This window comes from Ascidiella aspersa, chromosome 3 (assembly GCF_963924565.1).
Source record: "Ascidiella aspersa chromosome 3, kaAscAspe10.2, whole genome shotgun sequence".
Lineage (NCBI taxonomy): Eukaryota > Metazoa > Chordata > Ascidiacea > Phlebobranchia > Ascidiidae > Ascidiella > Ascidiella aspersa.
In genome coordinates, this window is record NC_139449.1 from 37,526,861 (window position 1) to 37,553,401 (window position 26,541).

The window sequence follows — 26,541 nt, forward strand, 5'->3', positions numbered from 1 at the left end:
TAGAAACAAAGTATTGGTTTAACTTATAATAAGTTTAAAGGCTATTTAGATAAAGAAAAACATAAAAAAAACTTTTTTTGAGCTTTAAATTTCATTTGACCTTTTTGATGGTTGCAATAAAAACCCATAATATTAGATAAACTCACACTTTATTGTTCACAAACGTGTGCACAATTCCTCATACCATGATCGGTGCAAAAAATTCAAGTGAAATTATAAGCGATAAAAAACAAAAATCAAAAAACAACAAAAATAAGAGGAAAAGAGTCAGTTAGTAGCGCCACTATGTGAAACAAAGGTGACGAAGTGGTGTCAATGTTAAGTCTCTTTAATTATTTAAGTAATTTTAAAGCTTCAAGTCTATTTAAAGCTTTCAGTATCTTTTGACACTGTTTGACAGAAAATCACTTTAGTATAAAACTAATAGCACAAGAAGATTGGTCATTATAGTTTAGACTTTCTTGTCTCAGTCAAAATCAGTCACTATAGGTTCTAGTTTATAAAAGAAAAATATATTTTGCCAATCACGGCGTCATCAGTCTCTAAAAAAAACGAATACAAAATAATGTAAACACTTAAACCAGTTGGTAGAAATTAAAGTCATAGGAAAATAATCATAGAACCAAGAGCAACAAACTACGCGACCAGGTTAAAAATATAAAAGATAAAAGTTATAGGTATAGGGCTATAGAAAACCGGACCATCCTGCTACCCAAGATTGGTCAATGTAGAATTTATTTGTAACCAATGTACCATAGAGTTTTGTGAATAATGTTTTTTGGATTTTTATTACTGTTATTTATGATCTAAAAAGAATCACGTAAATAATAAAATATCGCATTTACAACTTTATTTAAGACAAAGAATACTACAGTTACCCAGAAAATAATCGGTTCTGTTACAAACTGTAAACTCATAAAAAATAAAAAAGAGTTAAAAAAAACTTGTTGTAATAAAAAAAATCGAACAACTTCCGAAAATAACTATTATTTTATTGCATAGAACCAGTTTCTGTTTAACCCTATATATATGTAACTAATTAATTGATAAAATAATCACCATACATAGCCAGTGATATGCTTTTTATGCTGCATGAAACTTACAAATGTAACATTTTATTTTCAGTAAACTCTCAATGCGGAATGTGCAATGGAGTGGATCAAGAAATATTTCTCCAAGAAACGACAAGATTTCAAGGAGATGGAACCTTGGTGGATTACATCGTTATTCGAGAACTTAAGCCTGGCATGCAAGTCGAATACTGCAGGTGGATTTACAAACATATCGCTACTAATGTTTCGGGATGTTGGATACTTTATATTCCATTCCAATTTTGAAAGTAATTTTCCAAAACCGATAGCACAGGCATTCAAGTTAAGATGTACTGACAATCCATTTAGTGCAGTGGAAAACTTACGGCCCTCAGGCTAGATGCGGTGTATGACCTAATTCACTAGCTCGACACAAGGCCATTTCTCATATATTTAACTACGAAAAAGCATTTTTTGCGCTTTGCGAAAATTTTGTTCCTCCATCGAGTTTAAATGCCAAATACCATAGTTTTAACCCTGATTAGCTGCCGCTGCGGTTATAATAAGATGCATAAATTTACACAGTTAACATTTTTTGGCTCACAGAGATCTGTCTGAGTTTGGTTTTGGCCGCAACTAGAAAAAGTTGCCCACGTCGGGTTTAGAGTCTATTTGTATTGTGACGTAAATTTATGACGCCATCTCTAAAAAATTCCGTCGGCACTGGACCACGCGAGGCAAACATTTTTTTTAGGGGTGCGCGGTAAAAAAATTTAAATGCCCTGAGTTAGAAGTTTAAGAAACTCTGAGTTAGATGGTATCGGTCATCGGATATTACCAATGCTACCAATTGGCATTGTGTTTCGGCTCCTATTCAAAACTATCTTGTAAATCAGGGTCAATTTGTTTTGTTTCCAAGTGTTGTATTGTGTCATAGGTGGACATTTGTTTTACTTGAGTCGCTACATAAAAACACTTGTTTTGAGCCGCTACATAAAACCTGTTAATGATATTTGCCCTTTCTCAAACAATCAACTAAAATTTACACACTATTAATTGATTAGAGAAAAGTATGGTAAATATGTTTTACTAAGCGGTTATTTTTTATCTGAAAAAAGATAAATTTTGACGTAAAATTATTTCTTTTTGATAAAATTTTGACCTAATAATGAGCATATTGTTGCAAGCAGTAAGACACTGCATTAGTGTCTTGGACTCGTCCACTTGTTTTTGATGTTTTACTGTTGACCGTCGAAACAATTTAGTTATTTTTTCGGGTTTGTGCATAACTCTTGGAAATGCTTTTTATTTTTTTTATATTTTTAGCATTTCAAAAAGATTAACAAGTATAAAAGGCCAATAAAAACAAGATGCTGGATAAATTGTTGTGTCAGCAGGTTAGCTAAGATACAAGATAGAAAGAATTGCAAAAAATAAAAATAGGCTTAGCACATTATTGAAATATGAAATAAGATAATTGCAAATCAACACTAAAAAAACGACACAGCAAATACTGTTTAAGACTTTTGTTCAAATTAAAGATACGCAGCTATTTATGACAAATATAAAGTTCGAGTTGAACCTAACATGTTAAACCAGACCTGCGTGGTTAATTCTGCCAGCTTGCGTCCACTTTATATTACTATAAATGAAAATATAAACAGTAAAAAAAAAGATAATACAATTTTGAACATTTTAAACTGAATAATAATTTCAAAATCCTCACGGTTTGTGGTAATTTTGTATCAATTTTTGCATTCTGTAAACAATTTTGAAATGAAAACATTTTGACTTTTTTTGCCAAGTCAAAAGTAAGCAGTAAAACTTCCTGTAAAGGTCATTTCTTTTTTAATTTTTATCACCAGAGAATATATATTTTAATGTCACCACGTTGTATTCTTGAGTTTATTTATGCTATATTTTTTAGAAACTTGTTGGATATGCAGTTGGGTTCTTGTCCTGATGGAGAGGGTTGTATTTTTGCTCATAGCTGCGATGAAATAGAAACCTGGACCCGCTTCAAATCTTCTGAAATTGAATGGAAAGATTTTGCGAAAGAACTTTCAAATCAAACGTTATCTGGTAAAAATTTGTACAATTTTCTTTTTTTGTAAAAAATATGCATATACAAAATAAACTAACTTTCATTGATTTTTCACACTTTTAATAAATGACAAATGGTTTCACTTTTTAGGCCTAATACAAAAAAACAAGGAAATAAATGCATTATTTATAATGGTGAGTGTCTGCAAAAATTTAAATAAAGTTACAACCTGTGTTTAATTTGTGTATACAACACTAATGACCTTTCTTTGCATAAAAAGTAACATTCAAGTCTCGTTTATTTTCAAAGATCATCGCAATTTAAACTTACCACCTCTAAAAATTCAAATGAACCCTTTAGGGGTTTAATGAATCACAAGTTAAGAACTACTGTTGTGAATCAATAAACAATGTTGATATTTTTCCAGTTATGCTTACTGCCATACACTAATGTCTAAATTGGTCACGTTCTTCCTGTGTGATGTCATAATGTGATATGAGTGGGTTTAAATTGAGTGGTTTAACAACCCAACAGTATGCTTTTGTATTGCAAACCTTGTGTACAGTGTCATCAACAAGTAAAGAATAATGACTTGTATTACATATGTTTGAAACAAACAGCTCCTCTTGCAATTATATTTCCTTTTTTTTTCCAGAGAGGCTGTTTTTTTTGTCAACATTATGCCACAGTTTATATAATGAATAACCTAAGTTTAAAAATGGTACATTTTGGCTTCCCCCCCCAATGAAGAATAATGAGAATAATGACATTTATGAATATTTTTTTTTTAAATGCTACATTTTTACTCTGTGAGTTTAGCACAACTTGGTAATTTCTTAACAATTGTGCATTCGCAACTATTGTTCTTACTTAATTCAGTAATTTGATTGCAACGAAATTTTTCTTACCCCATAATGCTGTGTTTATTTGTACAAAGACTATAAAAATATAAGGCATTTTCACACATTTGTTGCAGATGAAACCTTGCGTGGATGTTTCCATTGCCCAATTTGCAGCCAGAACTTTGAAAATGCAATAGAATTTTCACAACATCGCGACAGCAACCAGCATAAGAAGATTTCCAAAACAATTTCTGACAAAAATCGATCGTGGAAATTCAGAAACCCTCCGAATGTACAAGATCAAAACATAAAGTTGTGTTCAAGGTCTGCTTATTTATTTATTTAAATTTTTGTCAAAGCCTTATTTCCATGCCTACTTTTAACACTAAGAATATAATATTATATAGTAGTTTATAAATATCGTTGTTGATAATTGTCTAATTATAAATTTTAAAAATAGGTGCTATGTTTAATAACAAATTGTACTAAAATATTGACAAGTTTTCAATGCAATTTGTCTTTATTTAGTGCAACCTACATTAAAAATATGTTGCACTTTTGTTAAAGGAAGAATTCAAATATTAATGGTTAATAAGAAGTCACTGAGTTATATTTTGTTTGTTAGTTTTTTTTAACTGGTAAAGTTCAAATTCTTACTGACTTTTCAAATAACTCTCTAGTTTAAAATAATAAAAAAAGTCATTTGAAAACTGTAATTTAAGTGCCTTTAGGTTTGAATCCTGAGTTCAGCTCACACTGCAACCAAGACTAACACGAAATGAGCAAATACAGCCCCAACATGCTTATTTGATTAGGGTGGAAGTCATATCGGTTGTGTAGTTAAAAATCCACCCTCAATGGGTATTGTAGTTATATTCCAGCCATCTGGTCATTGTCACCGACGGGGGCATGCAGCTCAAAATTTTGAATTTTTGACGTTTATGATTTTTTAACCGAATAATAACCTCCCCGAATAAGGCTCTTTTTGAAGAGTAGGATCACCCTATGTGAGTCACTTTTTGCACGCTTTAAATTTTATTGCCGAATGTGACTAAATATTATTACTCATTAATATGAATAATAATATTGTATTATTTTGTTTTGATAAAAGTCTGATTGCTGGCTAAGTTAGGTTGCTTTGAGTAATGTGTAAAAGTTTCTGATTAATATCTTGTTTACTTCCGGAGATATTACACAATGAAATTTCTAGCTGCATTCTCTTTGGTGTCATTGTTTTACAACGTTGACAAACTTGCCTGTTTTTGAATTCAGTGTGGAAAGAGGTTCCGAATGTTCAAACGGTGAAAATTGTCTCTCCGCTCATTCACAGCTCGAACTGGATGAGTGGAAGGAAAGGATTTCTCTCATACAGAAAAAATTCAAGTACTAATTAAAAACAAATCTTTATAAATGGTTGTATTTGTCTAATTCTAAAGTCATTAACTGCACGGTTGTGCAAAAGCTTGTCGAAATTTCAATGCAATTTGTCGTTATATAGTGCCACCTGATAAAAACACCTAAAACATATTTTTAGTTACTCTTTCAAACACCTTTTTAGTATAGTTAATTATAAAATTGTATTACAAACCTGATTTTTACCATAAAGTTTAGTTTTGTTTGTCTGTGTATTTTTTCAACCATTATGCCAAAACACCTTTGGTGCATAGCTAAGTAGCGATGCCTGATATTTGACAAATTAATCTGACACCGATAAGCGATATTTTAGACAAAAGTATCGCGATCCTTTCCGATAACAAATAACGTTATTACTATTAGAGATCGACCGATATCACTTTTTTTTAACCAATACCCGATTTTTTACAATTTTGTCAACCGATACCCGATACCGATTTTTTTTGTAGACCTGGGAAATGTTCAAAACTTAAATTAGTTAAAAATAAAATCCAAATAATCTTTTAGTTGATCTACCTTTATTAATTATTAAACTATTATTTTGCATATTAACTTGACGTGATGCTAAAACCTAATTTTTTTGATCAAAAAAGGGGCAAGTTGTTTGTTGTACAGGAAAAATTATACTATATTTTCGGACTAAAATATAGGCCAAAATATCGGCCTACATTTACCGATACCGATATGCCGGTAGAAGCCATATCGGTCTATCTCTAATTACTATCCACAAACAAACAAACAGAATAGATAAAACTGAAATGTTTAAAAGGTAATTTTTTCAAGTTATTCGGCCAAAAATTGCCTAGCGTTGAGAAGTTTAGTTACATCCAGTAGTAAATCTACCATTTTTTGATAAACCTACCAATTAAAAGTAGCACTTAGCATTAAGTACATCCTTAGTTTGAATTATCACCTTCTAATGCATATGCATAAAAACTAAATAGTGAAGTGTGATGTTGATTCAGTTAAGCGACCTTAGGTTGACATTCCAATTTCCTATTGCTTTTCCTAACAGAATTCGTGCTACAGTATTTGGTTTCAGTGCGGACTGTTTAAAACAAATTTGTAACACTGAAGTGTGGGTAGCATTACTGTTTTAAATTCTAAATATGTGTCATGTAAAAAATAATTAAGATTTTTTTCGAAACGTCCACAAAATGCTAAATATTTCTGTATTAGCTTTGATATTCGTTCTACGTCTAACTACAACCCGTAGCCAGTATTTTAAAAAAATTTCAAAACGTTTACAAAATGCTTCCTACTTCTGTATGGGCTTTGATATTTATTCTACGTTTTACTTTTTCCCAGGTTTGCAAAGGACAACGAACTACTCTCATTTTCCGACCAGATCTTGCAAGAATACGAGACGAGCTCTTCACCTGCCACCGTGGTGAGTGTGGTCTTTAACAAGGTCAAATCTTTGTTGACAAGGTCAAATATTTACTAAAAAAGACGAATATATCTATTTTTTTTTTTTTTGACATTATTTTTATTCTTTATATTGGGATCTAAGCATATATGCAAAATATTTAGGCCTTACCATTGACTCCCAACTAACGTGGTTACCACATATTCAACAAGTGGAGAGAAAAGTCTCCAAAGCAATTGGCCTTATGGCTCAAATGAAATTTTACCTTAATGCATATTCTTTACGCCTGGTTTATTACAGTTTAGTAAACACACATCTACAGTATTGCGTTCTAAGTTGGGGTAGGGCTTGCTTTTCAAACTTAAAACACATCAGAGTCCTACAAAACAAAGCTATCCAAATTTTAAGCAGTTCCCCTCCCAGAACAAGATTATCACCATTATACCTAGAGCACACCATTCTAAAATTAAATGATATATTAAAACTTGAAATCCTAAAAACAATACACAAATTTCAAACAAAACACTTACCGGATGCCTTCTTCAATTTGCTTGTTCCCCTAACTAGTATACACTCTTACAACACACGACTACATGATCAGCAAAATTATTTCCGTCCTAAGGTAAAAACTGACTCGGGAAAAAATACATTAGGATACTTAGGTACGCAATATTGGGAAACCATCCCTTGTAATGTTAAATCACTGCCCTTTAAATCTTTCGTACGATCGATAAAACAAGCTTACTTTGAATCGTACCTCGTGAGATCACAACAAACCAAAACTACGTGGTCCAAAAAACATGGTAAACGCAGCCTAGCAACCGTCACGCTTAGTCGCTTACGGAACCTTCTCTATCGTGCCTGTATTAGTTGTTTATTTAGTTTTTGGCTGTTGTATCGTCCCCGCTCCGTTCCGTTGCATTGTCATATTTTTGTTTCTGTTTGTTATACCCTTGTTCGTGTTTTATTGTATGTTATCATTGTATTGTATTTAGTTATCATTGTAATTATTGTATTGTATGGCAAAGGTGCCATTCACAAATTGTGCCCCTTCTGTCGCTTGTGTTGCACCGTTGCCCTTTTGTTTTTTGCTGTTTGTTTGTACCTTTTTTGTTTTGCTTTTCTACAAAGGTTGTTCACTGTTATAGCAGCCACTAATGTGGCCAAAATTATGTTGTTTCATTGTATTTAAATTTGTTTTTTAATGATTTAATTTGCCGTACCTGTACATGTATTCTGATTATATTGCGGTCAGGGAGCGGCTGACTTTGATGACCTAACGGTCTTTCGCTGCTCCCTGGGAATCTACTTCCCTAACAATAAACATATCTATATCCATATCTATCTATATGTCGTAAGATAAAATTATGTTTTATTTTTTATTAACTTTTCTTCCGTTCCAGTTGATTGAGCACATGCCAGGCGTGAGTTTCAAGTCTTCTCAGCAAACCTGCTCGCGACACTGTCCACCAGGTGGCAGCACAGAGTGGAAGATTACCCTTAAAGTTTTGGATATAAAGGTGGGGCTGTTCGCGCTGTTAAGGCGGGGGTGGGAACTGTTCTTGCGACGTAATTCTAAAATTGAAGTTGTGCAAACTTAACTAATTATTTTTTCACGCTTAGTATGTCCTGTCTTTTTAATAAGAACAATACAAACGGCCATGTTAAAATTACTATGTTTTTCCAACTATAACTAGATGTAATAAAAATAGTATATGGCTTTCATGGTAGTGCAACTCAGACTATTTAACTTTTATGGCTCCCTTAGCTAAAAAAATCCCCAACCCCTGTGTTAAGGCGATGGTGTTTGTTCCATGGGCGCCTAATCAAATAAACCACACTAGGACCGGCGATAAAAGTGCACGAGAAAAATGTGAAAATCGTAGACATAAAGCTTCAAAAAAGGCGGAATATATGCAACTACAGCCAAAACTATTTTTACAAGGATATTTTTTTTTCAACAAAGTAATTATCAAATCAAATTGCTGCTTTGTAGTTGTAATAATCAACTAAATGTGGTAAGTTGAACATGAACTAAACGAAAAATTAAAACAAGGATTGAAGATTCTTAGCCAGAGCTTATAACGTATACCTTACACTTACCTACAGTTATTACTATTATTTAACCAGGGTTCACAAAAACTTTTTTACGATAAGATTTTGTGCCGAACTTTATTCACTTTATTATCGATTAAAATACAAATAATTATGCAACAAAACCTGTAATAAACTTTAAAAATTGTAGCAACAAATTTTAGTTTTGAAATTCATCCGACACCATTTCAACAGTTCTCATTAATAAGAGAATATGCCGCGGTCTGGTTAGCTCAACTGGCCGGATAGAGATGCCCCGTTGGCCGTAGATCAGCCTTCCTCAACCGGTGCGCCATGGAAGGCAATATCTAAATCATATATAATTAATCTATAATAGGCTTCCACAGTAGGCCTATTACGACCACTGACATAATAACGCCATATTCGCAGTAATAACCACGACAGAATAAGATCTAAGATTGTCTAGATAAGACCTAAACATGTCGAAATAAGTCCAAAATTAATCGGAATAAGACTTAAATGGACAAAACAACGTTTTTAATCTCAAAGGCTGGAGTCCCTTTAAAGATATGCAACTATTAAACCTATATATTAAAAAAATTGCAAGCAATTTAAGAAAAGTACCGGGGTGCACCTAAAAAAATTTCTTCCTCGCTTCGCTCGCAAGGTGCGCCACGTTTTCATACGTCTTTAGGTGCGCCACTAAGTCATAAAGGTTAAGAAACACTGCCGTAGATTGATGACCTTGATTTAACCCAATAATCCATTCTTCAGAACGTTCTAAGTCACGTGGCTTTTCTCAAGCAAGACCGCTTCACATTATGCAAGGTTCGAGGCAAGCGGAACGGACATTACTCCACCCACATCGACTACACTCTATACGCAGATGACAACAACAGCATGGTTCAGGGAATTGCAAAATACCAGGTAAACTGTCTTCACCATACAAAAATATCTAAACGTAATTTGACGTAAGCAAACAAATCTTTTACACACGTAAACGCGAGATTACTTAGAAATGCTTAGTCTTAACTTGTAAAACTTATCGTACATTAACGCACATATACGAAAGGTAAACGCAACCTTTCCGTACTAAAAATAACCTTAACCTTGGACGGATTTAACGCCACTGAAGCGTGCGTCAACGTTTCTTTGAATAAATCAAACGCTACTTTAATTAACGAAAACGCACTTAGAACGTAGATAAACGCCAGTAAAACGTACCTATGCACAGCCACTGTGTACCCAAACGCGAAAATAAAGTTAGAAATATGTAACGTAGCCTTCCACAATAAGCAAAGCTTTACTTCAGGGGTGTCCAACAAGCGGCACAAAATAAAAAATGGCACGCAAGCCCCCCTAAATTACTTAATTTGCTATTCAACCAATTGTAAAATTGTACCTAATTTTTTATACAGTAAATTGCCATTGTTTATTCACAATATAAAACAATCGCTGCAATCGCGACAACTAACAATTACTTCAAATACTGTAACATCATATTGTAGTGGAGGCTAGAATTCACATAACTATAAAGTTTGGTGTGAAGAAACAAAAAGCAAAAGCCAGCTCACCGACGGACATTTAGATGGAGTAATGCGCACTGCTAACTACACGTTTTTATTATTTGTAGATAAACGCTTTTATTATTAGAAATAATTAGTTACTAAATTTTGGCACGGGAAGAAGTTATAGGATAAAAATTGGCACGCCGGCATGTTTGAGTTGAGTTGGACACCCCTGCTTTACTTCGTAATTTTAAGTGTACACATTTAAAACGTTATGAGAACCACGTAAACGCGTCTGCAACGTATCTTAACGAAAATATCAGTGCGTGAACGCAGTGGAAAGTTCCGAAACGCAAGTAAAACGTGGTTAGTTGTAGTATTTAAGTACTTAAACAGCTAAACGCAAGTAAAACGTGGTTAGTTGTAGTATTTAAGTACTTAAACAGCTAAACGCAAGTAAAACGTGGTTAGTTGTAGTATTTAAGTACTTAAACAGCTAAACGCAAGTAAAACGTGGTTAGTTGTAGTATTTAAGTACTTAAACAGCTAAACGCAAGTAAAACGTGGTTAGTTGTAGTATTTAAGTACTTAAACAGCTAAACGCAAGTAAAACGTGGTTAGTTGTAGTATTTAAGTACTTAAACAGCTAAACGCAAGTAAAACGTGGTTAGTTGTAGTATTTAAGTACTTAAACAGCTAAACGCAAGTAAAACGTGGTTAGTTGTAGTATTTAAGTACTTAAACAGCTAAACGCAAGTAAAACGTGGTTAGTTGTAGTATTTAAGTACTTAAGCAGCTAAACGCAAGTAAAACGTGGTTGGTTGTAGTATTTAAGTACTTAAACAGCTAAACGCAAGTAAAACGTGGTTAGTTGTAGTATTTAAGTACTTAAACAGCTAAACGCAAGTAAAACGTGGTTAGTTGTAGTATTTAAGTACTTAAACAGCTAAACGCAAGTAAAACGTGGTTAGTTGTAGTATTTAAGTACTTAAACAGCTAAACGCAAGTAAAACGTGGTTAGTTGTAGTATTTAAGTACTTAAACAGCTAAACACAAGTAACGCTATTAAAATTGCCGAAGGCGAGTAAAAAGTATCTAGACACAGTTCCTATACGTAGTTTACATCTAAACTCACCTAATGCTATTAAAAGTACAAGATGCAAATAAATTGTAACTAGGCGCAGTTATTATACGTACGTGAAAACAGCTAAACACACCTATTTAAATTAAAAATTGACAACTTTGGTAAACGCAGCTTTTTACGTACGTATACACAGCTAAGCGCACCTAGCGCTAATAAAAGTTCCAAAACTCAAATAAAACATTGGTAAACGCAGCTATATGCAATAAAACATACGCGAATGTAGCTATTTTTACGTATACATTACAAAAACGTACTTCGTTCGTATCCAGGTGAAGTTCACATCTACCGCTGACGACTTGGGTGATTTCAGTGACACTCTTGTGTTCGAGTTCGACCGACATCCCAGACCAGCCCTAATGGTTCGGTTCCACGTGTTCGTTGTTCCAGGCAACATTAACCTGGCAACTCAACTTGCACACAACAAACCACCACCACAGTGCAGCAGCTGGGTCAAAACAAGGCGAGTTGTGGATGGTTTTAATTGCAATATTAGGTATGATATTATTTATGTATTTTTTACGGGATCCTGAACATTTGACAACAGGATAGGTTTAGAGCAGTGGCCGGCAAAATTAATATTGAAGGCCCACTAGGTAAAACCACTACAAAAACAGTGGCGTATTCAGGATATTTGTTTTTGATTACCCAGCGAAATTTTGCGCTAACATATAGTAAAGCTGGCAAAAAAAATAGTTCGACAGGCTCTCAGGCCAACTCTTGGTACGTGGGTCTGAACCACGCTGGGACATAGAAAAATTCTTAGCCACTCTAACTTTTTAAATTACAGTTATGGGATGCGAAACAATTGAAAGCAGGATGCGTGACGGTATAGAGGAGCATTTTTTTTGTTTCCACAGAACGACTCAATTTGCTCCAGGAGGTTTTAGGAGTGACGTAAACAAGTCACTTTGAAATAACTTAAGTCCAAGTCAAGTATTTTTCTGCCGAGCTAAGGGAAACCCCCTCAGTTGGGGGATACCCCAAAACAGTACCACATCAACGGAACACAAAGCAAGCTTCAAAAATTTTACTTTTCAGGCCAATCGTGCCTTTCCCAATGACAGCTTCAAACGACTTCGAACGTCAGATGTTGGACTTGGCGCTCAAGTACAAAGCGCCCGAGGTAGCGCTCAGCTATAACAGTTCCGAGGGTCAGCAGTTCGAATCTGCGCGCCTCGACTCTCGCAATTACGTCGAAGAAATGCACAAGTTTCTCTACAGAGAGGAGTCGGCCAGGCGTGACGCAATTAGCAGGTATCGTGTCCGATAATATCGGATCGTAACTTATAGCCGATAAAGACTTGAGTAGTTGTTAGAACTATTAAAAACCAAACAGTTGCAACAATTAGGACTAGTTAGGCAACTTAAAATGGTGACCTGCTTGTTATAAATACAACCCCGAAGTGCTACATTTATACATAGTATGTATAGTATTCCATTGAAAACACTACAATTTGTCGTTAGACAGTACAGCCATATAAATATGCTGTTTCTACCAGGCATGTTCCATAATTAAAAGAAGTTCTTTTCGTACTTATTTGTCTAATCCGGCGTTTTCATCAGGGTCGCCGAAACAAAAAATATATAACGAATAAAACAAATAACCACCGAAAGAACTTCCTATCAGTACGTAGTGCAGCCGTATTTCCAAGTTTAAGCAGTTTTTCTGAAATCGATTTACATAAAGCGCCCATTTACTTATTTCAGGCTGCATTGTGCTGCAAGCGTGGGTTTATCAAGCAACTATTACTCCAACACCAACGGGCTCCAGTTTGTGGTGGACAGCGGCACTTTGTTCGGCATATTTGAGCTCCCTCACCATCTCAACAGGGATACTGACGAAGGGGTCTTGGTGCTGGAAAACTGCGTCATGGTGGGAGCTTTATATTTTGAAGTTGTTTGAAAATTTATCTGCCTGGAGTTTCAGAGGAAAACTCTTTACGATTAACATGTTTAGCAAAATAAATGAGGTTTAAAATGGCGAGGTCGTGGGTTTATGTTTTACGAAGTAAAGGTGATTGATAAAGATTCAATGACAACATAATTTTTCATCACATGCTTCTAGTATTAGTTTTCCTTCTGTTGAAGTGGAACTTGAAAATGCCCCCAAAAAGAAATATTTTACAGGAATGTGACACGATTAGCTTGGTATTCCAGTGTCAGTGATTATTATTTTCAAGTTAAAAACATAATTTTTGTTCTATGTTTTTCCAAGGTGCTTGTATCTTTACAAGGAAGTGATTCTGACTCACCCGTATATCAAGCGAAGATGAAGGAGTTTAGTTCAGACCACGCAGTGCTAACCTTCTCAAAACAGTGAGTTAAAAGACGTGTTGTTAGATAAACAGTGCTTTTAGGTATGTCCGTAGGAACAAGATCGAAATGGCCAGAATCAGACCTAAACAACACTTTACCTAACCCCAAATCCCACCCCTGTACATAACTAACTTCCCTAATAATTTCAACCCTAACCCATTTTATAACCCCATTATTTACCCACTACTAACCCTAAACAGCCCCAACCATTTAAGCAGTTAAATATTCTTGTTTTGTTTATGAGGTAGAGGCAACGTTAAAAATCATTGATATACAATGCCCGGTCTGATAAATCTTGTCTTGTTAAGATACCGATACTGGATATATGTATAATTGTATACACATTATACATTTTTTTGTTTGAGGAGGTGGAAGCTGGCATCTTCATTTTTTATTTGCTATGTATATGTATTATACTTTACTTCTAGAAACTGACGATGCCACATGCCAGTGTAGGCAAACTATATATCCTGGAAAAATGTCTGATCCTGTTTTTACTCTGGGTTTTAAACTTGAGTTTTATTGTTATTCTTCTCCAGATGCGTTGAGGATTGGAAGCTATCAAGCGGAATGTTGATCCACTGTGAAATCCAATTCCAGTTGAATCGGCGCATCTTCTGCATGAGCCACCGATCCCTGGATGCTCTGGAGGACCTTGGAAGACTCAGCATCCTCTGCCCGGATGCGGGGGATGGGATGAAGAGGTTCCAGGAGCAAATTATTCCTCTTCAAGCCTTCTCGCCTAAAAAGGAGCTCGACCCTCATCAGGTAAGGAAAGAAAATTGAAGTAGTTTTTAATGCCTAACATAGGCTCATTGTGCGATTGTTCCAAAAAAACAACGGGCGTTATTGACGTCATAATGCTTTTTCTATGTTGTGATGATTTAAGTCAATGACTAGACATAAGTAAAGGCAAGTCACTGTTTTTAAATGCCTTTACTTTACTTGAAGATTTTGAATAAAATTACTTGACTTGACTTTAGTCTTTAGGACAAATTTTATTTTTTATAATAAAATTGAGTTATTTATCTTAAATTGCTTGCTAAAGGTTGCGGTTTCTGTTTTTATTTTTAGTTCAGTTATTGCTCATATTCACTAATTTGCCAATTTTATTAGTTTAACATTTTATTTTTATAACAAGGACATGACTTGAAATTGACTTGCTTTAATTATGACTTGACTGGGACGCACTTGTTATTTATTCAAAATGACTTGACTTAACATAGTTTTTTTTTCTGAGATTTGTAAAGCTTAATTTTTATTTATTTATTTTTTTTTGCTATGGTATCACTTAGTTTCATTCAATTTTAATATTCAGTGCCGTTTTTATAATCGACTCGCTACAGGCGGGCTTAGTTTTCCATACTTTGACTTAATTTCAAGTGAATTCAACTGACATTAATTTGTTATTTATCAAAACTTTACGCTTGTGTCTCTTAACGTATTTTTTTGCCAATTTTTTCACGTAGTTTTTTTGTTGCCAAAGTGTTTTAGTGCCAGGTGAGGCGTCACATGACGACCGACGACCCCTCATCCTGTAACAATTATCCTTCAAACCTCTACAGCACTACATGTGTGGGCCAATTTTTTTTTTTTTTATTTGTATTAATTAAAAAATTAAAAATGGAATAAAACCCAAAACTTAGACAATTGCTAGAATATTAATAAAAACTGTTTCTAAAACATTTAGTAAAAATATACATTTTTATAAATTAAAAAAAATAAACGAAATAAAAACCCAAAACTTGGACCATTTCAGGAAAATGAATTAAATGTGTTTCTAAAACGTATAGTAGGAATATGAAAGCCCATATAGTAAACTTTTATGCCCGTGTCTCTTAACGCACTTTATTTTTCGTTTTTGAATATTTTCTTTATATTTTTTTTCGTGCGTGCTTGTGTTTAGTGCCAGGTGATGCGCCATATGATGGCCGACGACCCCCCTCACCCCCTGTTCACCGTGGTGGGGCCTTTCGGAACCGGGAAAACCTACACCATCGGGAAGTGCGTCATGTACTTGCTGGGGGAACTCCCTAAGGCGAAGATACTCATCTGCACACATTCAAACAGGTTCGAACTAAATGAATTAAAGCGGTAATTCTCAACATGTTATGGCTTACGGCACCCGTCAAAAATAATAAATCGATGAATTAAAGTTTTAAAATAAATTTTGTCCCGATACCAAATGACGTCATTACTTTTGGTAAATTTAATTGCGAAATGTAATTGAGCTAGACTTTACTTAAACGTTGAAGCTTAGTTACCTTCGAACCTCAACTTTTAACTCTGAGAAAAAGTTAAACCAGCTGCGTAGGATTTGCCAAAGCTAAATCTTACAGAAAAAAATAGTAAACTATATTTTTTTAAAAGTCATAACAAAGCAAGCTAAACCACCATAAATATCTTCAAGTGATATTTTCACACTATTTTCTGATATATTTTTTACGAATAACGCAAAGCCGACTTTCGAGATTAGCTGGGTATTTTAGTTATTTATTAAAACGTTATGCATTGTTTTGTAGGGGTCTACGGTTGATTTATAATTATCAACTTGTGATTCACTTTTTAGCGCCGCGGATCTTTATATAAAGAACAATTTCGCGGATGAATATTGGAAGGGAAAGATCATCCGCGTTCTTTATTGCGACCGAAGCATTAAGTCGGTACCAGAGGTGGGTCAAACGAAATAATTTATTCTAAAATAAAATTTTATTTCGTATATGCACCTTGTTACGTGTTTATCAACACTTAAACACCCAAATTAATTAATTGCCATAAGCCAAATCTTAGAGTTCATATTAATATTAAGTTATCTTACGAATTTTTAAATAGGGCTTTAGATTACGCGTTTCAGCTTTCGTTTGCCAAATATGTTCTTCAGTTACATAATATCATATTTGATGATGCAAAGTTTTCCGTATTGTTGTGTGTAAAATTCCTGAGTTTTCCTGCTTCAGTTCGCCTCGTTTCAAACTTGACATGTAACCTTTAATCTCGTAATCTATAACTGTCAGTCTTGCGGGTGGTTTTCTCACGTTCTGCAAAACAAGCCACTTGTTTCGCTGGCGTCTGACTCCCGCTGCAAATTGGCCTTAGAATGGCCGCTGTAATGCCTAGCCATGTTTTCAGAGTGCCGGCCAGTCTTATTGGCCAAATATGAGGTAACTTTCGTGTTCTTTTTCTTCCTACGTATTGGCTATATACATGTCGTTTCTTAACGGCTTTGAGCTTTTCTCTAGAGAAGTCTTTTGCGAAGTTTTAGCCGACAGTCGCTGCAATAGGCGGTGGCTGTCTGTCTCACATTAACTTGAAAATAACGTTTACTAAAGCTATTTGATAACGTTTTAATTCGTTGTAACAATATACTTTTGAATGGAATTTTAGTTGTGGTTATGACAGCTAGCATATCTGACCAGAAGCCTTTGCAAACAACAAGAACTCGCGCGGTTGCGACCCGCCGGGCAACTGTATGGGGTCAGGGGCCAGGCCCCAGTGCGCAGGTCGCGGTGGGGGCGCAACACACCTACAGCAGGAAACTAGGACATTTCCAGCTTTTATTAAATTAAATTGGTATTAAAATAAGAACTTTTGAGTTTTTACAAATTAGATTAGAATTAAAATTACCGAATTCGGAGAAAACTAAAAGTTAACTAAAGTCTGAACGAGAAATACCTTAACCAGAATTGTTAAGAAAGTCGCTCTTTTTTCTCATCGCAAAAAGATTGGCAAAAAGCAGTAATTCACTTGCATTGCTTAACATTTTTTCGTGTATTTAGGACGTGAGACCACATTGCTTGATCAACAAGACTCGGACTGGATTCGATTACCCGACCACGAAACAGATTCTATCCAAAGAAATACGGGTATTACTGTTTGTAAATTTAAAAAGTAAGGCGCACTATAAAGAAATTATTAAAACTGCAAAAAAATGTTTAACGATTCTAGTTACAAGCTCGTATTGAAACGTCTTAATCAAGATGATGTCGATCTACTCTACTTTTTGACTTTACAATTCATTATCAAGCTACAATACAGATCCGTGCATAGTCTACCCAACTAGTTGTGTCTTTGTGGTTCGTTGGGGCGCCCAGTGCTTATTACATTGCAATATGTTTAGGTCGTGGTCACCACCTTCGCCACCTCGCTAGTCTTGGGGCTGATGGGGACTGGCTTGGACGGGGTCTTTACCCACATCTTTCTCGACGAGGCCGCGCAGGTAGCCCCACCCTTTGTGACGTCATAAGTTATTTTTGGTATTGATTGGTGGTATCATATAACCAAAACGTACATATACACAATATGTATTCTGTGATTAAGCCCTTGAAATCGTATTGGCAAAATATAACCGTACAAAATATAGTAGGCCTTAATATGATGATTGAAGGCTTACCAAAATCAGTCAGCCTGATCAGGATTTTTGTGCACAAAGCCAGACTGGAAAACAACTAGCCTTTGGTGAGATTCGAACTCACGACCTCGGTCATACCGGGACCGTCGCTCTACCAACTGAGCTACACAGGCTCAGAGAGGAGCGAGTCGGAAACAACTAGCACCGTTGCCTGCTGCATCCTGTTCGCAAAACTAATCTGTGTCGTGGTTCGAACTCACGACCTTGGTCAAATCGGGAGACTAACCGTGATAAAGTTTTCCGCGTGCGACCCTAAACTATAGAACCATATAAAAAAAACGTTAAAATACCTGAACAAGAAATATTCGGAATATAATTTCCAATCATACCTTAACAGTTTAATCTATTGTATCCAAGAAATTTATATTGTAAATACAGCTAACAGTAACATATTTCTTTGCCATTTTCTACGTTTAACTAAATAGAAACGTTTAAAATTTTCTTTAGTGTATTGTAAAAGTTCAAAAAAATTGTTTTTTTGTTTAAAGGCGATGGAAGCAGAAGCGGTGATTCCCCTAGCTGTCGCGTCACCCAAGGTCAAGGTCATCGTTGCTGGCGACCACATGCAAATATCGCAGAAGGTCAGTTATTTGACCTTGGGGTAAACCTATGGCTCCCCTTTTCACCATTTTGGGGGGTGGGGGGTTATCGTTCTGCCCAAAAAGGGGTTAATTGGTAATAAACTGTCAATAATTAGTTAATTCAGAATAATACCTCTACAAATTGTGGGGTTAGGAGTAAAACTTTACCAACGGTGGTTTATGAGTAAGTATACCCTACCATAAGGTATTAAGGGTTATATCTCACCAATGGTGGTTCTGGGGTAACCCATTAACACACGGTCTGTTATTGATAATACCACTATTTGTGCGTTAGGGTAACACCCGACCCAATATTGGGTTAGGGGTAATGCACTGACACTGATGAGTTAGGGGTAAGATCTTTGCAGTAAATGGTTAGGGGTAGTACCCTACCAACTTGTGGGCTAACGCTCGATTCATTGTGAGTTAGGGGCAATGACAATGGTGGGTTTAGTGTAGTGTCCCAACATTTATGTATAACATTATTATATAATTACTGGTTAAGATTTAAGGGTTTGGTTTTACTAATGGTTAAGGAAGTTACCCACTTGCGGTACAAAACACGTGGGTAGTAAACGACTTGCAAACGAAATGACTGGGCAAGAAACGACATCCGAAGGATTCAAGAGAAAAGATGTCTTAAATACAACAAGCAGCTTTAAAAGCGATGTTTAGCGCAATTGTCCTACTTATTAATCTAACACTTCGGTTTATTTTGTTCTGTTCAGATCTACAGCGACAAGTTTGGATGTGATGCCGACTACACGTTGGTTGAGAGAATGTACTCAAGGTACAAAACATTCCCCAAGAAAATGCAAGATCAACTCTACGCCTTTCTCACAAACAACTACAGGTTAGTCAATTTTATTTTTCGCATTTATTTTGGGAACTTTATTTAATTACTACTCGGCTAAAAAAACTAGTGCCGCGTAATCACTTGTTTGAAATCGGGTGACTGGCATTATCGCAATATCAAATCATGTTTTTTCATGGCTGAAAACTCTTATATAAGTTTTTTGCGTCAGCAAGACGTTTTTGCGAGCATGTGCCTGTGGATATGTTAGACGTCACCATTAGTATTGCCTTTTACTTGCGCTTGCTTTTAAGTGCATTTTAATTGTTTTTATTTCTACTTTGTATTTCTACTTTTAAACAAATTTTGAAATATCTTTCCCGACGTTATTTTAACCAGGGCTGAGAGGTCGGGTAAAAATAACCAGAGTCCGAGTCCGGCACCGGTTAAAAAATTACCCGAATCCGACCGCCGCAAATTTGCCGAATCTATCGAGTCTCGAGTCAGGCGCCGAATATACAGCTTGTATTTCACCACTATACGTAACTAAAACAGGGTGAATATACAGCAATTTACTTATAGGTGTGATATAACTTATATAGAGGAATGATGAAGCTCGTTTGTGCGAAAGCTTGTCCAGAATTCCATACAAGTTGTCTTTAAACAGTGCCACCTCATTCCTCTATATAAGTTTAGTATCAGACAAGTTTCGAAAACCACTTGGCATCCGGCAATATTTCCGGTCCGACATAAAAAGTTTGGTGCGAAACATTTGTTTCCCCATTAGTCGTTCATCTTTGTGACTTAAATCCACTTTAAAGTTTTATTATCAAATTATTTAAAAATGCCTTAAGTCAAGACATTTTGCATGTATGAAATATATTTGTTTTAACGTAATAAAAATATTAAAGCCCATACAGAAGTAGGTATATTTTTGAACTTTTCGAATAACTTTCTAATCTTTTTTAACCTCTAACAAACCATTATGCTCCGGAGTTTATTGTCAGCCACCATGGAGAAAAGACGAGAACCATGCAATCTAGAAAGTATTATCCGAAAAAGTGCCAAAAAGCGCAAGGACGTATCGTTTTTGCGGACTTGCCTACGCTACAATCAAAGTTGAAAATAAATAAAGAGTTATTCGCAACTAATTGTATAAGTTTTCCTTTGTCTACTACCACCATGATCCGCAGGTGCGTGGGTCCTATACTGGAAGTTATAGAAGAAGTCTTCTACAAACGTGGAGTTCTGACTTGTTGCTCTGAAGAACAAATCCTGGTCCACCTCAACAACTGGCTGCAGCCCGTGCAGTTTTACCATGTGGAAGGTGAGGTTAACTTGCTTACTTATGTAGGTCTTGTAGGGTGTATACTGATTTAGATACTATTCTCATACTTCGTTGAAGCAACTAAGATATGGATACACATTTGCACATGGGAAATGATTACGGCTTACTCATAATATTATACCAGGTACCTTCGGAAAGGCTATTACGAAAATTAGTTGGCTTAATCAGAATTATATTACAATCCATGTTAGGCTATAAAAACAACTAGCCTTTGGTGAGGTTCGAACTCACGACCTCAGCCATACTGGGTCCGTCGGAGCAAGTCGAGAAACACCTTTAGCACCGTTTCCTGCTGCATTCTGTTCGTAAAACTAGCCTGTGGGAAACCCTAGAACCTGGACCGTTGCTTTCTTGTATTATTTACATTTTCTAAAGTTACTTTTATTTATAAACTTATACTTACTTATGTAGTCAATGTATTAGGTTTATATACTTTCCTTTGTTTATATTTCTCATACTTTCCTATGTAAATAAAACAACTGTATTATTATATTTCAGGTAACTGTGTGAAGGACTACTCGAGTGGTGGTTACTACAACGTCGAGGAAGTGATGATGATAGTTTGGTTGCTTGGCGATATCCTCGGCAAATATCCCCAACTTCTGCAAACTGATATCGTGGTTGTGTCTTCTTACGCCATTCAGGTTAAACAAAAACAATATTTACACCATTTAATGTAATGTGTTATTTCTAATTATTGTTGTTCTGTCTAGTTTTACAAAAAAAATCTTTCTCATTTTTAATAATCTCAGATTAAAAAAGTCGATTTGAAATCTAGCAACCATGAAAGTTTGTGTATTTTTCTGCGGTGGCTCTTGGTGTCGTAGACCGCTACTTTCTCTCATGGGTGCCTTTATATGTTTGCATAAATCACCAAAAAAGAACAATACAATTTTTTTATTATGTACATTTTGTCTCACATAAACTAATCCTAAACATTGTGGGCCTATTCCACATTTCGTCAATGCCGTCAAAATTAAATACAAGGCTTCAATATACTCATGAAAGCAATTGAAATTTGTTTTGTTCAAATATTTCAGTCAAATTAGTTTATTGATCTCATTGTGTGTTATCACAGGTTCGTGTGATTCGCGATGAGCTTCGAAAAAATCGGATGTTTGCTGTTAATGTGGACAGAGTTCGCAACATACAAGGTAAGCAACTTTCACAATAGTAGTCTACCATTTTTTTTATGTTCATGAGCATAAGGTCGTGAGTTTTAAATTTACCAATATAAGTTGTTTAGTCATTCTGTTTAATGCTTCATTTGATTTTCATGAGAAATAATTATGAGTCGAAAGCATTATGATTTTAAATACTGCCCTTATACATAATTAGGTCGTGGTCACATATAATTCGATTATTACGTTAAATATCATTAGGTCTTGATTTTTAGTGGTGATCACGAGCTTTACTTAGTTCTCTAACATTCTTAAGTTAATAACTTTTATGCCTAATTGCAAGACTCTTTCATGACGATTAGGTCGTGTGTTCAAAGTTGTTATCATGAGCTTTATTTAGTTCCCTTATAATCTTAAGTTCGTAACTTTAATGTCTGATTTCACAAATCTTTCATGATGATTAGGTCGTGAGTTCAAAATTGTAATCATGAGCTTTGTTTACTTCCCCTTACAATCTGAAGTTATAATTTAAATACACAATTCTAAGACACTTTCATGATGATTAGGCCGTGAGTTCAAAGTGGTAATCATGAGCTGCGTTCACCGTCGTGAGTCGGCGTCGGATGATCACGGAGCCAACTCGGGACTTTTGGCCGACGTAGGCCTGCTCAATACCGCCATCACGCGGTCAAAGGTAGCGGTGATTGCAGTGGGTGACGCGGTGACTCTCCTGTCGCTCGGGAAATGCCATCTCAGGTGGAACTACTACGTGAAGGTGATACAATGTTGGATAATAAAACTAAGTTAATGTAGAATGAACATCAAAGCCCATACAGAATTAGGTAGCATTAAAATTGTGAAAGTTTCGAACAAATTTCAAAATAATGGCTGGACGTTGTAGTTAGACGTAGAATTAATATCAAAGCCTATACAAAAGTAAGTTGTATTTGCTAAACGTTTGAATAAATCTTAAGATAATGTCTAGAGATGTATGTATGGACTTCCATTTCACGTCTAACTACAACCCTAAAACTCAATGTAATAAGATTGTTGTGTCCGCACAAACCTAAAGCAATCCTAACAAAAGTTTTTCTACTTTGACCTGATGAAGCACGGTTGTGCGAAAGCTTGTCAAAGCTTAATCTTCTTATGCAGATTTGTTAAGTCAAGTTAGTGCATTGTCCAAGACCTAAAAGATCCTTTAGATGCACTGTAATTGTCGTCGACCTTTTTGCTCGCAACTTATTTAAAATTAGACGAAATACAGCCATTTACAAAAATTAACAAAAGTAAAGTGCTTAGATAAGAATATCAAAGCCCATACAGCAGTAGGTATCATTTTCGAATAACTCGTTATTATGAAAAAAGAGTTATTCGAAACGTTCAAAATGCTACCTACTTCTGTATGGGCTTTGATATTCTTATTACGTCTTACTACAACCTCCAACCATTATGCTCCTGAAGTGCTTTTGGTTTTGAAATCTCAAATTGTACCACGTGCTTCCTAATAACGTTGTTGTTACCCAGGCTTGCTGCTTGAACGACTCGCTTCTCCCAAGGCACGTATCTCTCAGCATGATTCTACACAAAGTATCACAACTGTCCGCTCTAAACCCACAAGCGGTCGACTTTGTACCAAGAAACAGCGCAAAAGTCCCTAACAACGCCCCTGGAGACCCTAGCAACGCAAGCGGTAACAATTCCGTTGCTTCGGGTGCCGATGCTACACCAGAAGACATGGTACAAATATGTTATATTAAAATTAAATCAGTTTTAACTTTTCTGTAAAAATGCAAATATGCAAAAAAATAGCTGAAATATAAGACTCTGTAAATTTTTTTTATAACCCAGTTAGTATCGACAAACTTAATATTTTATCAAGTTTTGCTGATTATTATATAATATTTGTAAGTTAACATATGTTATGTGTGCTATCTTGTTGTTACAAATAGCAGAAATACTTGTAAATAATATTATCCTTACATTTCAGTCTTCTGTTGGGTCTCCGATTGATTATGACGAATCAGAGGGTTCTGACTCAGAGGTAATATAATAATTATTTAATAAAGTTTTAGAAGTAGTGTTATTTGTGTGTTGCAACTTAAGATAAGCATATTTTTTTCACTTAAATAACAATTTAATGACAGCAATGCAGCACCAAGAATAACAAAAACAGAAACAACTATAACCCCAACAAAAAAACAACTACAGCAATGATAACAGCAGTAAAAACAGCAACAATAACAGTTAATAAGTGAGAAAAGCAACAAATATGATAACAGCAATAACAACGATACCAATAACAGCAGTAAGAGCAGAAACAATAACAGAGATACAAGCAACAACATTAATAATTACAACAACAATGGAAACAATAGCTATGATAAGAGCAGCAACGGTGTAAAAACAAAAAAAAACAATGAAAAAAATAGCAATAATAAGAACAATAAAACTTCAATAGCAATAACATGAAAAACAAAAGCTCTAATTGGTAATATTAACAAAAAAACAACAATAAAAACAAAAGCAATAACAAAAGCAGCAAAATCAGTACGAACAGCAACAATAACAATAAGTTAAGCAACAATAGAAATAAAAAAATCACATATGTAACGGTAGCAATATTATTAAATAAAAACAATAATTATATAAATAATAACAAAAAGTAAAAGCAGCACCACCAAAAAAGCCATAATATTAACAACAACAACAGCAAAAGTAACAATACCAACAATATTAACAACAACAACAACAACAACAACAACAACAACAACAACAACAACAACAAAAGTAACAATACCAACAATAGCAACAATAACAGCTAAAGTAACCATAGCATTATTATAAAACAAAAACAACAAAAATAAATAACAACAAAAGCAAAAGCAGTACCACCAACAATAGAAACAATATTAAAAACAACGACAGCAACAACAACAACAACAACAAAAGTAACGATAGCATTATTATTAACCCAAAACAACAAAAATAAACAACAACAAAAGCAAAAGCACCACCACCAATAATAACAACAATGACAACATTAAAAACAACAGAAACAAACATTTCCCGTCAATTGTTCCAGGAGGATCACTTTCCTCTAGTGGATGACAAGATCCTGGATGACATCCTTGAGAAGCAGCTGGGATTCCGACCCGAGAAGATGACCATCTCGGTGGATGCGGGAGGATTGGAATACCTGGAGGAGATAAAGAACGATCCAAACGAGCCGGAGACAGGACGCAGGTTGCTATGACAACATTATCTGTTGTGCAAGATACTTTAACAAAACAAATACCAGAAAAAAACAATCCATAGAGAAGAAACAATCATAAGTGAAAAAAAATACTTTTAATTCACTTTTATGTTTAATTTGTACGAATTTTTTGTTCTGGGGTCGTGAGATCGAACCTCACCGAAGTTTGCAAAGTCCTTATATCGTTATACGAAAACTCAATTATTAACTCTCAATGCTTGATTGAAGAAAAATATAAAATGTAAGTGTTTTGTTTGAAAGCAAAGCAATTTTTTAGTAACTTCAATAAAAATATAAAAGCCATAATATTTGATAAAAGCGACATTTCGCAATAACTCATGCCATCATCAGTGTAAAAATCAAGTGAAGATAAAAGCGATAAAACGTAAAAAGAAAGGAAAAAAGGATAAAAATAGCAGCGAAAAAAGGCGAAAAAAGGCGAAAAAAGCAATTTTATTATTGTAGATTGGTTGTTTCTCAAGTTTCCTGTGGCGAACAACCTGGTGTTATGTTGCACAAACTGGGCACTATTTGGTTTAAAAAAATATTTTGCTTTAACTAACTTAATTACAAAAAGTTCGTTTAACAAATACCTGCTTACAGTGTCAGGTGCAAAAAATATGATTTCAGAATATATTGCAGAGCGACTATAGACTCGCCTTAATTATCCTGAACTCCGCAAAAGACGTGAGACAGCTTACCTACTACAGGTTGAGAACCACTGCTTTAATTAACTTTTTTGTTTTAAATCAGTTCGAACTTGCTTATTAATGTCACGAGCTTAACAGTAAGACATTATTAACGTATGTTCCTTCAAAGGCGACGCAGTTTAGTCCGCTAATCTAGTAAAACTAGAAAAAAAAACTATATTTTATTACTTTTACAATTATGAATATTTACTTTCTTATAACTTACAGCGAATGACACAAATAAAGAGTTTGATTTAATGATTGGTTTAAAGAGTTTGATGACACAAATAAAGAGTTTGATTTAATGATTGGTTTACGTTAGCTGCTCAGTAGGTCATCAATTACTGTCATCACTGTAGATTAACTGTGAAATTTTAGTAGACATAGACCTCAAGTGTTCGACAGTAAGCGATACTTCTAAACTGCATTCCGGAAACTGTAGCCAGGCTGGTTTTGGACAAACATTCGCCAACATGGGCTTTGTCCAAAACGGACTTATAAGGTCAAAAACGAACCCAAAAAGTTACTAATGCTGTCCAGTGAACTGGATAAGGTAAACCTGGATATCAGTTGGCCAAAACACATAGGTTAATCTATTAACCGCTATCCGGATAGTACAACCC

The 26,541-nt window shown here is 35.0% G+C and overlaps 1 protein-coding gene and 1 non-coding gene across 3 annotated transcripts in view; one reads left to right on the plus strand and one right to left on the minus strand.

The window, feature by feature from the left end:
* The window catches only part of LOC146162836 (3'-5' exoribonuclease HELZ2-like), a 57,587-nt gene that overhangs the window by 1,609 nt on the left and 29,437 nt on the right, over positions 1 to 26,541 (plus strand). For both annotated transcript variants that reach the window (XR_014494730.1, XM_083385917.1), the window contains exons 4-28: positions 1,126 to 1,267; positions 2,959 to 3,113; positions 4,052 to 4,241; positions 5,190 to 5,300; positions 6,639 to 6,720; positions 8,103 to 8,219; positions 9,529 to 9,681; positions 11,676 to 11,866; positions 12,445 to 12,660; positions 13,114 to 13,279; positions 13,622 to 13,722; positions 14,262 to 14,490; positions 15,629 to 15,792; positions 16,292 to 16,394; positions 17,499 to 17,585; positions 17,840 to 17,938; positions 18,619 to 18,711; positions 19,440 to 19,564; positions 20,698 to 20,831; positions 21,351 to 21,496; positions 21,931 to 22,006; positions 22,540 to 22,748; positions 23,501 to 23,713; positions 23,964 to 24,017; positions 25,059 to 25,219. Coding sequence is in view for 1 of the 2 variants with exons in the window: in XM_083385917.1 (XP_083242043.1) it covers positions 1,126 to 1,267; positions 2,959 to 3,113; positions 4,052 to 4,241; positions 5,190 to 5,300; positions 6,639 to 6,720; positions 8,103 to 8,219; positions 9,529 to 9,681; positions 11,676 to 11,866; positions 12,445 to 12,660; positions 13,114 to 13,279; positions 13,622 to 13,722; positions 14,262 to 14,490; positions 15,629 to 15,792; positions 16,292 to 16,394; positions 17,499 to 17,585; positions 17,840 to 17,938; positions 18,619 to 18,711; positions 19,440 to 19,564; positions 20,698 to 20,831; positions 21,351 to 21,496; positions 21,931 to 22,006; positions 22,540 to 22,748; positions 23,501 to 23,713; positions 23,964 to 24,017; positions 25,059 to 25,219 (3,517 nt within the window). In the remaining variant the exon portion in view is untranslated. The remainder of the gene's footprint in view (positions 1 to 1,125; positions 1,268 to 2,958; positions 3,114 to 4,051; positions 4,242 to 5,189; positions 5,301 to 6,638; positions 6,721 to 8,102; positions 8,220 to 9,528; positions 9,682 to 11,675; positions 11,867 to 12,444; positions 12,661 to 13,113; positions 13,280 to 13,621; positions 13,723 to 14,261; positions 14,491 to 15,628; positions 15,793 to 16,291; positions 16,395 to 17,498; positions 17,586 to 17,839; positions 17,939 to 18,618; positions 18,712 to 19,439; positions 19,565 to 20,697; positions 20,832 to 21,350; positions 21,497 to 21,930; positions 22,007 to 22,539; positions 22,749 to 23,500; positions 23,714 to 23,963; positions 24,018 to 25,058; positions 25,220 to 26,541) is intronic.
* On the minus strand, positions 18,170 to 18,243 carry Trnat-ggu (transfer RNA threonine (anticodon GGU)). The gene has a single exon. It is a non-coding gene; the product is annotated as a tRNA-Thr (tRNA).